Source organism: Hylobates moloch, unplaced genomic scaffold, assembly GCF_009828535.3.
Source record: "Hylobates moloch isolate HMO894 unplaced genomic scaffold, HMol_V3 SCAFFOLD_8, whole genome shotgun sequence".
Lineage (NCBI taxonomy): Eukaryota > Metazoa > Chordata > Mammalia > Primates > Hylobatidae > Hylobates > Hylobates moloch.
In genome coordinates, this window is record NW_026652283.1 from 74,845,277 (window position 1) to 74,858,850 (window position 13,574).

At 38.7% G+C, this 13,574-nt stretch overlaps 1 protein-coding gene across 1 annotated transcript in view; it reads right to left on the reverse strand.

Moving 5' to 3' along the window:
- The window catches only part of CACNA2D3 (calcium voltage-gated channel auxiliary subunit alpha2delta 3), a 961,034-nt gene that overhangs the window by 494,808 nt on the left and 452,652 nt on the right, over positions 1–13,574 (reverse strand). The window contains 1 exon segment of the mRNA XM_058443425.1: positions 11,059–11,133. Within this exon segment, the coding sequence (XP_058299408.1) occupies positions 11,059–11,133 (75 nt within the window).

A 13,574-nucleotide genomic window follows, 5' to 3' on the forward strand; every position in this document is an offset into this window, starting at 1 on the left:
GAGGAGGTAGGAAGTTTTAAGTTCCAGGGTGCCTCCATTGACAAATCTCAGGCTGAAAGAAAAGTACTGGGGAAAATCCAACAACTCTGGTGTGTACTTTTGTTAGTTTATGGACTTTTAGTGACTTCTGATCCCACAAGAAAAGATCAAAACTGCCAAAGAAGATGAGAGTTACATGGGTTTCTAAGATGGGCTGATTTTGCAACAAATATTCGCAAATGAATCTTAAACAGAGCCATGAAATTCAGTGGATTTCAGGACATCTTCATTATAAAACCAGAGAAAAACCGTATCATTCTCCTTCCTCACTCCCTTCGCCTACACTCCCCCAAGAGAGACCACAGGAGGTTCATTTTAAGGTCTGATGAATGGTTCAGAAGGTCTGTAGTGGATCAGGATGAGAGTTTACTCATTTAAATTCTATATTTGAACTCCAGGCTCACCCAATTTGTCATGGTTTCTTTTTCCTTAAAGGAAAAAAAAAGTCAGTTATTTGGTACATAAAACAGCAAAGCAAAACTCTCTCCAGACAGTAAACAATAGCTTTAAAAGACCAAACCAAAAACCTAACAGAATTCTAAGACCCCCTTTTCAGGGATGGTGTGCTGTGGGCTATTTCAAGCAAAGTCTCAGGAAATCTATTTTCCAGGACAACTCAGTTTGATCAAGGCCAGCACTTTCACCCTAACCTTTCCTCTAAGACTCATGGAGATCCTCTCACTACCCCTTCAACATTTTTAAATGGAGTTTATCAAAGGCTGTTAGAATTTAAATGATCTACTTCTGACTTCTCAGGGGGTCACCTGAGTATTGTGAAACCAGAATTGGCTGTCAGTGCACAACATCATAATCCCAGCTGTCACCTTCTAGAAGCCCCTTCACGCCCTTTCATTAACTTGAAGTAACATTGCAGTGGCCACCAGGGAAACAGTCCTAAGATGAAAGGTATGGGCAGGAAAGAATCTTGGGTATTTGGCTGTCATAAGAACTTGTCAGCATGCACATGAATATTTTGATTAAAGAATGAAACACCCCAAAGGATCTGGTACATTCTAGTCAGACTCATTTAACTCAGGACAGAAGACTAGCATCGATGATCACACCGCGAGTTCTACACAGGTTTATATAGAAGGTCATAATTCTCCATCCCCATCACACAAAGAATGTGAGAAAATGGACTCAAAGCTCCATTCAGGGTGTTCAGACAGAATGAGACAGTGAGAACTGCCAACCCTGGACTCAGATAATTTCACCCACAATCTCATTCTGATGGCCCTGATTATATTAAAATGTAATGAGTTTGATGCTTTTGTTTTCAATGTTTTGTGGATGTTCTAGTGATGTGAAAAAAAAATAAACTTTTTTCAACCACAATCCTCTCCCAGGTGGCTTATCTACTCAAATTCATTCATTCATTCATACTTCTATGGAACATCTATCTCATAGGCACTGGCATGGTTGCCCAGAGCATTTTCCTTTGGAAAACCAGGCAAGTGTGCCCAGCAAAGGCCCGCCTCTCAGCCATAGGTATACGCACCTGAACTGGGCTGCTGACTAGGCTGCCCCACCCCTTGAGATTCAATCATGGCTCTAGAATGGGCACCTGATTTAGCAGAACCAATCAGAGTTCACGGAAGACACCTAGAGGAGATAGCTGGGGAGAGGGGATGACTCCTGACATCCAGTGTAAGGTTTTGGGTGCAGACTTTTCCACCCTAGGAATTTGGTGCTAGGGAAGCTAGGGATGTAAATTTCCATTTTGCTTTTCATGAATTTGCTACTGTCTGCCACATGCCATTAAATAAGTCCTAAATGAACATGACCTAACACTGAATTTATGGTAAAAATGGAAACTCAGCATTATTTAAACATATCCCCAAATACTAATAAAAAAATAAATGCTTTGTCATCTGAGCTTTTCTCCAAATAAAAAGACCCATAAGGTAAGAATATCAAAACATCCCGTCATTAAAAAGTGAACCACAATCAGTACTTTTTTTACATAACTAAAGCAACCTAACACGCATTATACAACCGTTCACACTAATTTGATAAAGCTTCTCTTCAAGAATTTCTCACCTACTTCAGATTATTTTTTAATTACACCTTTTATTTTGAGGTAATCATAGATCCACATGTAACTGTAAGAAATAATAAAGAGGCCAAGCATGGTGGCTCACGCCTGTAATCCCAGCACTTTGGGAGGTGGAGACAGCAGGATCACTTTATCCCAGGAGCTCAAATCCAACCCAGGCAACACAGCAAGACCCTGTGTCTTACAAATAAAATAATAATAAAGAGAAATGTCACACATTCTTTACCCGGTATTCTTCAATGACATGTTACAAAATACGGCATAACATCACAAGGGACACTGACATTGATATGATCAAGACACAGAACAGTTCCACCACCACACGGAGCCCTCATGTTACCCTTTTATAATCACACTGACCTCTCCCCACTCCCATGCCTAACCCCTGGCAACCACTAATCTGTTCTCTAGTTCTACTAAACTTGTCATTTCAAGAAAGTGATGTGAATGGAATCATGAAATATGTGTTCTTTTGATATTGGCTTTTTTTTACACTCAGCATGACTCCCTAAAGATTCAAGGATTCATTTACATTCTTGGATGTATCTATCAATAGATTGTTGTTGTTTTTTAATTACTAATTAATATTCCATAGTGGCGATATAAAACACTTTGTTTAACCATTCAGTCGCTGAAGGATATCTGGGTTGATTCTAGTTCTAGGCTATTACAAATAAAGGTGCTATGAACATTTCCGTACGGGGCTTTTGTGTGAACATAATTTTAATTTCTCTGAGATTAATGCCAACGATGTAACTGCTGAGTAACATGGAAGTTACATAGTTTTAGAAGAAACTGTCAAACTGTTTTCCAGAGTGGCTGTGCCATTTTACATTCCCACAGCAATGTGTGAGTGATCCTGTTTCTCCACATCCTCACCAGTATTTGGTGTTTTTATTCCTCTTATTTTTTATTCTAGTTACTCTCATAGGTATAGTGATATCTAACTGTGGTTTTAATTTGCATTTCCTTCATGGCTAAGAACACTGACTATCTTTTCATGTACTTTCTTGCCATCTGTATATCCTCTTCAGTAAAATGTCTATTCATGGCTTTTGCCCATTTTTAAATTCAGTTGTGTTTATTGTTGAGTTCTGAGAATTACTTATATATTCTCTATGTATTTGTTCTTTACTGGACATGTTTGCAAATATCTTCTCTCAATCTGTAGCTTATCTTTTCATCCTGTTAACAGAGTCTTTCATATAGCAAAAGGTTTGGTTCTTTTTTTTCATTTTAATGAGATACATTTTAACAAATTTTCCTTTTACAAATTATATTTTTGATGTAAAGCCTAAGAACACCTTGCCTAGCCCTACATCTTGAAGATTTTCTCCCCGCATCTTTTTTTTTTTTCCAGAAAATGTCATGGTTGTACAGTTTTCATTTAAGTCTTTGATCCATTTCAGTTAAATGTTGTTTCAGTTGTGAGGTTTGAGTCAAGGTTAATTTGTTTTGTTTTTTGTTTGTTTTTGTCTATGAATTATCAATTGCTCCAGAGCCATTTGTTGAAAAGATATACTTCCTCCATTGAATTGTTTCTGCACTTTTGTCTAAAATCAGTTGGGTGTATTTATGTGGGTATACGTCTGTGTTCTCTATTCTGTTCCATTAATCTATATGTCTATTTATCTTCTAATGCCACATTCTCTTGTGTACTGTTACTATATAATAGGCCTTAAGATTGGGTAGATTGATTCCTTCTACTTCATTCTTCTTTAAGATCATCTTACTATTCTAGGGACTGTGGCTTCTTAGGTAAACTCTAGAATACTCTACAGAAATCTTGCAGATATTTCTATAGGAATTGTATCAAACCTAAATACAGTTTGGTATTATTATGCATACATATTAAATTAAACCTACATATTAATATTAAATATATATAACTATTAAATATATAAATATTAAACCTACATATCAGTTTGAAAAGAATTGACACCTTTACCCTGTGGAGACTTCTCACCCATGAACATAGTAAGTCTCTCCAATTATTTAGGTCTTCTTTGATTTCCTTCATCAGCATTTTGTAATTTTCAGCAAATATAGCCTATATACACGTTTTGTTAGGCTTATTTCTTTGGAACAATTATAAATTGTATTATGTTTTAAATTTCAGTTACCATAGGTTCATTGTCAATATTAACATAGAGAAACAGGATTGGTTTTTGTGTTGATCTTGTATATGTGACCTCACTGAGCTCTCTTATTAGTTCTATGACTTTTTTGTGTGTAGATTCTTTGAGATTTTCTATGTACACAATCATGTTATCTAAAAATAGGAAGTTTTATTTCTTCCTTTGTAACCCATATGCCTTTTACTTCTTTTCCTGGCCTGACTAAAACTTACATTTTGTCAAATGTCAGTGTGGACATCCTTACCTGTTCTTGATCTTAAGAGGAAAAGCTTTCAAACTTTCACTGTTAAGTTTGATGTTACCTGTAGGTTTCTGCAGATGGTCTCTATCAATTTGGAGAAGTTATTTCCCATTCCTAGTTCACTGAGAAGTTTTGCATTTTTAAAATTATAAATGGGTGTTTTTTATCAAATGCTTTTTCTGAGTCAATTAATATGATCATATGAGCTGTCATTTTCAGCTTGTTGATATAGTAGATTACATTGATTGATTTGACATGGATGTTACATTGGCTTTGCATATCTAAATAATCCTACTTGGAGGTGGTATATTACTTTTTATATACATCATTGGGTTTGATGTGCTAAAATTTTGTTGAGGATTCTTGCATGTAAGTTCATGAGAAATATTGTTCTTTTTCTGCACTGTCTTTGGTTTGTCAGGGAAATGCTAGCCTCATAAATGAGCTAGGGTGATTTCCTTACTCTTCTATTTTTCTGGAAGAGATTGTGTAAAATTGATATTAATTCTTCTTTAAATGCTTGGTAGAATTCTCCAGTGAAAGCATCCAGACCTGAAAATGGTTTTTTTTGGCAGGGAGAGGGGGCTTTTAAATTATCAACTCAATTTCTTTAATAGTTATAGGATTAGTCTAGCTATCTATTTCATCTTGGTTGAATTTTGGTAGTTTGCAGCTTTGAGAATTTGATCAATTTTTTTCTAAGTCGTTAATTCATGAGTGTAAAGTTGTTTATAATAGTATTTTATTATCCCTTTAATGACTGCAGGTTCAGTACCGGCATCTCTTGTTTCATTCCTGATATTGGTGATTTGTCTTCTCTCTTTTTATTTATTTTTATTTTTTTAATTTGTTTTTTTGAGACAGAGTCTTGCTCTGTCACCAGGCTGGAGTGCAGTGGCACCATCTCAGCTTACTGCAACCTCTGCCTCCCGGGTTCAAGCGATTCTCCTGCCTCAACCTCCCAAGTAGCTGGGACTACAGGCACATGCCACCACACCCAGTTAATTTCTGCATTTTTAGTAGAGACAGGGTTTCACAATGTTGGCCAGGATGGTCTCCAACTCCTGACCTCAGGGGATCCATCTGCCTCGGCCTCCCAAAGTGCTGGGATTACAGGCTTGAGCCACTGCACCTGCCCCTCTCTTTTCATGTTTATCAGTCTTGGTAGAGGTTTATCAGTTTTACTGGTTTATTTTTAAAGAACCAGGTTTTGGTGTCATTGATATTTCCCTACTGTTTTCCTATTTCAATTTAGTTGAGTTTGGCTCTTTATTATTTTCTCCCTTCTGCTTGCTTTAGTTTTGTTTTGTACTATTTTTTCTAATTTCTTGAGGTAGAAACTTCAATTATTAGAGAACTTAAATATGTAAGTATATAGTGCTATAAATTTTTCCCCTAACATTGCTATAGCTTTGTTCCACCTCTTTTGATATGTAGTCTTTGTTTTCATTCAGACTTATATTTTTTTAAATTTCTTTTAAGACTTCCTCTTTGACTCAAGTATTTTTTTAAATAGTATACTGTTTAATTTCTAAGTGTCTGGGGATTTTTCTGCTGTCTTTCTGTTATGAATTTCCTGTTGTATTCCGTTTTCATCAAAAATTATATTCTACAATTTTAAAGATTTAATTTCAAGGTTTCTATTATGACCCAGGATATGTTTTATCTTGCTTAATGTTCCATGGGTGCTTGAGAAGAACGTGTATTCTGCTGTTATTTAGATAGAGTGCTCTATAAATGTCATTTCAACCTCCTTGGTTGAAGGTGTTGTTCAGCTCTTCTATACCCTTGCTGACTTTCTGTACTGTAGCCTATCAACTGATGACTGTGGAAAGTACAAGTCCCAACTATAATTGTAAATCTGTCCATTTCTATCCTCAGCTCTAACCGTTTCTGCTTTGTGTATTTTGAAATTGTGTATTTTGGTCCAAACGCACTTAGGATTGTAATGTTTTTCTATGCGAGTCATCCTTTTATCATTATGAAATATCCCTTTCTTTGTCTCTAGTAATTTTCTTTGCCCTGAAGAAGACTTTATATGATATTAATATAATCACTACTTTAAAATTAATGTTAGCATGGTACATATTTTTCTGATATTTTTACTTTCAACATATCTGTCATTGTACTTCAAGTGAGTTTCTTTTTTTTTTTTTTTGAGATGGATCTCGCTCTATTGCCCAGGCTGGAGTGCAATGGTGCAATCTCGGCTCACTGCAACCTCTGCCTCCTGGGTTCAAGCGATTCTTCTGCGTCAGCCTCCCAGGTAGCTGGGACTACAGGCATATTACTTTTTTTATACATCATTGGGTTTGATGTGCTAAAATTTTGTTGAGGATTAGCCACCATGCCCAGCTAATTTTTCGCATTTTTAGTAGAGACGGGATTTCACCATGTTAGCCAGGATGGTCTTGATTTCCTGACCCCATGATCCATCCACTTTGGCCTCCCAAAGTGCTAGGATTACAGGCATGAACCACTGTGCCCAGCCTCAAGTGAGTTTCTTATAGTCAGCATATGGTCATACGGTTGGATCATGTTTGTGTTTTTTTAATCCACTCAAACAATGTCTGCCTTTACACTGGTGGTCTTAAGAACACTTAAATTTCAGGTGATATATTTTGGCTGTGTCCCACCCAAATCTCATCTTGAATTTGAGCTCCCATAATCCCCATGTGTCATTGGAGGGACCTAGTGAGAGGTAATTGAATCATGAAGGCAGGTTTTTCCCATGCTGTTCTTATGATACTGAACAAATCTCATGAGATCTGATGCTTTTATAAAGGGCAGTTCCTCTGCACATGCTCTCTTGCCTGCCGCCATGTAAGAAGTGCCTTTGATCTTTCTTTGCCTTCTGCCATGATTGTGAGGCCTCCCCAGCTATGTGGAACTTGGGTCCATTAAACCTCTTTTTCTTTATAAATTACCCAGTCTCAGGTATGTCTTTATTAGCAGAGTGAGAACAGACTGATACATAAGGTGATTAATGATATATTAAAACTTGAGTCTGCCAATTTATTTTTTTCCTATTCGTCCTCTTTCTAATTCCTGTTTCTCATTTCTTACCTTCCTATGAGTTACTTTTTAAGAATAACTCTCTGTATTGTTTTCTTAGTGGTTGCTCTAGGTATTATGATATAAATATGTAATTTATTACTGTCTACTCATATCAATATTTACCATTTCCACTGAAGTATAGAAACCTTCTATTTAGGTCCCTTTACCCTTCACACTTTAAAAATATAATTGTCTTAAGTATTCCATCCATAAACATTGGGTATCACATCAGATGGTGTTACAGTTTTGCTTCAACTATCAAACATAATTTAAGAATTGCCTGAGAATTAGGATACTCTAATTGTAATCTTCTTACTTACTCATTCCAATGTTCTTCTCTCCTTTCTGAATTTCCAAGCTTTCTTTTCTTATTTCCTTTCTGTCTAGAGAATTCCCTTTTGACATTATTTAAGGGTAGGTTTACAGGCAACAGTTTTACAGTTTTCCTTCCATTGAGAATGCCTTTATTTCTCCTTCATTCCTGATGGATATTTCACTGGATATAGAATCCTGGGTTGGCAGTTCTTTTCCTTCAGTATTTGAAAAATGCTATGCTACTTACTTCTGGTCTTCATGATTTCATATGGGAAATCCATGTAATTCAAATTGGTGTTCCACATAAGCAATGTGTCCTTTCTCTCTGGCTGTTTCAAGATTTTTTTCTTGTCTAATTATATTTATGATGTGTCTTGGCATGGATTTACATAGGTTTATTCTATTTGGAGTTTGCATAACCTCTTGAATATGTATGCTTACACCTTTCACCCAGTTTGGGGGAGTTTCCAGACAATACATCTTTAAATACCTCTTCAGTCCCCTTCTCTCTCTCCTCTCCTATGACTTCGATGTAATTAATGTTACATTTTTTTGTTATTGTCCCTCAAGTCCCTGAGACCGTTCATTTTGGTCCAGTCTATTTTCTCTCTGTTGTTCAAATTGGGTAATTTCTGTTGATCTGTACTGAAATTCACTGATTTTATCTGCTGTCATCTTCACTCTATTGAGCTCATCTGTGAGCTTTTATTTAGTGGTTGTATTTTTCAGTTCAATAATTTCCATTTGGCTCTATTTTATAACTTCTATTTCTTTGGGAGATTTTCTACTGTTTCATTTGTTACAAGAGAATTCCTAATTTCTTGTTAAAACAATTTTGTAATTCCGACATCCAATTCACGTAAATACTGGCTTCTGTTGATTGTTTTTTCTCATTCATGTTGCGATTTTCCCGGTTCTTGGCATTTTAATTGCATTCTGGATTTTATATTATGAGACTCTGGATCCAATTTCATCTTTTCTCTTAGCAGTCATTCTCGGTAGGAGAAGGGCCAAGGGGGTATGCGTGGGGCAAAAGATCAACTTCTCATTTGGCCCCACTGAAATCATGTAGGATTGGTTGTTCCATTGATGTTCAGCTGGAGTAGAAAAAATGTTGTCACAAAGGTTTTCTGTGATCCTTTGGCTAGAAGGAACAAGATTTTCTGGGACTGTTTTTTTTTTTTTTTTTTAATCTGTGCCTATTGTTGGTCCAGGTGAGAAGATTCTAGAATGCTCTATTCAGGATATATGCGAGTCAAACAGGAAAATCAGGGAACTTCCCTTTTGTCTTTAAGACCCAAAGCCCCTAGACATTTCATTTTCTCCTTTTCAAGTCTTCTTATACAGATTAAGCATTTCTAATCCAAAAATCCAAGATGCAAAATATGAAATTCTCCAAAATCTGAAATTTTTTGAGCACCAATATAGTGCTCAAAGGTCATACCCAAAGGAAATGCTCATTGGAGCATTTTGGATTTCAGATTTTCCGATTAGGTATGCTCAACCAGTAAGTATAATGCAAATATTCCAAAATCTGAAAAATCAGAAACACTTCTAGTCCCAACCATTTTAGATAAGGAATACTCAACCTATACTTGTTCATTGCGTTATGTCTAGGGATTCTTAGTTACAAAGGTGAGGACCTCATTAGAATATCGTTACTCTATATTGGCAGAATAAGAAGTCCAGATTAGTTTTTATATTCAAAAGTATTCCAGTCTTCAATATCCATAAATTCAAAGGCAATTTAGAATAATTTCTTAGCCCATTTCCTCTAATGATTTTTTTTCATTCATAAAACTTTCTATTTCCAAAGATCATACCGTCCTTTGTTCCTCTGGGAAGCAATCTGAAGGAAGGCTTTGATCATTTAAGTGTCTGTTCTGTTTCACATTGCAAGCACCAGGATGGAACACCTATTTGAGGCTCTGGAGGATATTACAATATTGGAATAGAGATGAGATCTTCACCTACACAACGGCCAAACAACGGGAAAGTCTCTAGAAAAATGTGGCTATAGACTTAAGTCACTTTTCTTCCCTTAGCCTAGACAATTACCATGAATGAGCATTCTCAGGTTACACCTGTTCTTTGAACTTCAGTGTACTTGATTCCTCCCTCCTAAATATGAAGCTTATCATGGTGCTTCTTTCCCCTCAAACTGAAGCCCAGATATTAACTCTAGTGTATTTTTTACTTTATACTTTGTGTTCCAACTGGAATGAATTTCTCCCAATCCTCTGTTGTTCACTTCCTCAAAGACACCCAAATTAAGTGCTTCTACTACCTGCATCTAAGATAGCACCAATACAATACAAGCCAGGGGTTTCTCTCCAGCACATACAGTGTGCCTCACAAAAGCCTGCCTTGGCCATTGCCCCAGCTGCCTCATGCAGGTCTGCTCTCCAGGGGAAGAGCAGCTCTGTGCGTCAGGTACAGAGAATCAACATGGGCAATGGCAGCTGTGAGTCCCAGAAGCTGTGACATGGCTGCAGCCACAGCTATACCTTCAAGTGAAATTTTCAACTGGACCTGTAGGGGTGGTATAGTGGTGGTTGTGGTAGCTGTACTGACAAATTTAAAGGTGGCTAAAGGGAAACAGGATGTATTTTACAGAAGTCTACTTTAGAAATTTTCCTAGGATACTCCAAAACTGGAGGGGAAAACCTCTATCCCATTGTGTAAGATTCTCCTTTAACATATCGTCCTTTTGTTCCACAATATTGATGGAACAGGCAATGCTCAGCACATTGAGGATACAGTAGTGAGCAGACAGCATTCCTATCCTTGTAAGGCTTACCTTTAACAGCAGACAAGTTACCCCAACAGTTACCCCAATGACTATTTAATCAACCGTGAGAAGGAAAGGGAAATAACAAGTGGGTTCAATTTTCTTTGAAATCTCAGCAAGAGCCATATTCTCTCAAGAGTGTCAACGTAAGCATCAAGCACACCATAGCGTTGTGTTTATTAGAGCACAAGGACAATAAGTGAATGCAATTGTTTCAGAACTAGCAAGCCTTTGAATTCAACGTAATTATTTTAGTGCCATGATTTTCTCTGTGCCTCTTAATAAATATTCTATACATGGGAGCTCCAAGGGCCTCAATGAAAGGGCAGTGTATTTGATAAGACAGATTCATTGTGAAATAATCACTATGAGGGAGACAGGGGTGTACCATGACTGGAATGCTCCCCCGAGCTGCCCCTACCTCTTTGTTTGTCCTGTCGGCTTGCACCAAAGTTCCATTCAGGCAAGGTTCCACATAGTGAAGCTCCTCATTATACTGCAAAGGAAAAAAGTCAAGAAGGAACACTTAATTAAGGAATTGAAGGGTACTTCTTAATAATTTAAGGAGGTATGCACACAAACAAAAAAGCGGCACAATCACAGGCTCCATTTATTCGCATAAGGTGAACTCTCTCATGGGTGTCCCTCTAGACAACTATGATTATGTGCTGCAGACAGACTTTATTCTTTTCTTGTTTGAAGGAGAAACTTCTAGAGCATTTGCTGGTAGCTGGCAGGGTTCAGGGCGCACCCTGTTAACTGACCATTCTTTGGGGTTGCCTCCAAACACTGGCAGTTCCCTGGGCATGGCTGACAGCCCATGGTCCTGATGGGAGCTGAACAGCATCCCAGAGTTGTGTGGATACAGCTCCAGCTACTGTCTTTGGCTTCGTGGAACCAAGGGACATGTGTGTGACTTACACATGAGTGGGGACAAAATAAGCCTTAATGTTCCCTGGTCACTCTGCAAGGGTATGTGAGTGCTGATCAGGGCACTGTCCATGCACAATTTCCCATACATTGCCAACACCAGCACTCCCATCACTTCAATCCCAGCATATCCAGAATAGGACTCCCCTCCTTTTTTTTTTTTGTGCAAAGCTCACAACCAGGTAGCAAAAATGTGAGTACTGTCATCATTTCTCTCAGCAAGCTTGCTTCTCTGCCCTGCAGGGAGGCTGGTCCTTACACATCTGATCATGTTGCCTCTTGTCAATCCTATTCACAGCTCCCACTGCTGTGCAGATGAATATTCCCGGGGCTTTGTGAGGCTCTGGATCCTTGGTCCTGCTGACACTCTAGCATCTTTACTCATCAGCCTTCCCCTAAAACTTTTCCTGGCCAGCCATTATTCCCCTGCTGTCCTCAGACATGTCTCCTCTTTTCCTTCAGGCCTTCCAGTGCTGGGACCCCTGCTTTGAGCTCTCGCTCTGGCACCTCTTCTCTCTGGCTGACTCCTGTTCACCTCCTGGGTCGGATTATTCCCACCTCCTCTGGGAAACAGCCTGTGGTGCAGGCTAGGCAATGGGTTAGGTCCCTCTTCCATACAATCCCTGTAAATTCTAATTATCTGTTGGCCGGATTCCCCACCACAAAGTGGGACCACACCATTAGGGCCCATGCCTGGTCCTTTGGTGTATTTTCTGCAGCAAGCACAGGGCTGGACCCATAGTAGGTGCCTGAGGACCATTTGATTGATGACAGTGTTATGGTATATCTACTTTAGCAGCCAAAGAGGCCTGGAGCTCCTGAGGGAAGAGAACAGAACCATCTCTCCCAGACCCAGCTAACTCTTGAGCAAAGTTGGCCTAGGGAGTTTGTGCTTTAAAACTAAAGTCAGCGAGGAACATGCAGGGCTGTGAGCAAGGGAGTGAGTGGAATAAAGAGATGAGCTTGGGAAATCCCTCTGGATACAACGCAGGGACAGGTCGAAGAGGGGCTAGACCTAAAGCTGCTCAAGAACAACTGGGATGCATCAGGTTTCCCATGGAGAGAGCCTCACCAAGCAAGCAGGAGTGGTGATCAAACTGACCTTGGCAATTAACTGTTACTGAGCACTTACTGCATCTAGGCAGCAGGTAAACTTCATCTGCACGTTATATTAGCATCGTTTGTCAAGCACATCCAATCACTCACCCTTTACAGATGGGGAAACTGAGGCATGGCAAAAATGATCAACTTGCCCAAAGACACCAGAGAGTAAGTGAGGGGTGGTGGAGTCCAGATTCAAATCCAGGCAGTCTGACCTCACAGCCACTCACAACAGGTCCTCAATGCCCCCAACTTATCCTCTCTGGCCCCCAAACCTCCAGATCTCCCCATCAGTCAGGCTTGTACCCTCTCTTTCATCTTTGCTTTTAGTCATATAAAAAGCATTTGAAAAATTATATCCCAGTGATTTGAGGGCTTAAATATCTTCTAACGAGGCATGGAGAAAAAAATATATTTATGACATTAGACATTGACAAATGGGAGTATGACTTTTAGTCAACAAACAACATCAACTCAGGATCCAAGAAGCAACTGCACAGTTCAATATGAAGGAAAACTCCTCCAAAGCTCTCAATCTCTGTTGGACTGACCCTGGAAGTTGCTAAGAAAACAGCCATTCCCCTCTCCTTCACTTCCCTTGCTGACTCATTTGGTTTAGGGTGACAATACACCGATTTCTAAGGCCTGAAGCACAAAGGGTCTTAGCCAGTCACAGCCATCCAGTTCCCCTTTGTTGGACACGACCTTTCATAGCCTACCTTGCAGCTAGGGCCAGTCAAATGACCATGACCTAAGGGAAAGTTTGATGGGCAGTTTCAATGAAACGTTTTCCTGCCATTAAGGGAAAACTCATCTATACTCACTCTTTTCTTCCTGCTTGGGATGCTATTGTGGAGTTGCTGCAGCCATTTTGCAACTATGAGGTTATAAGACAAAGAATGGAAT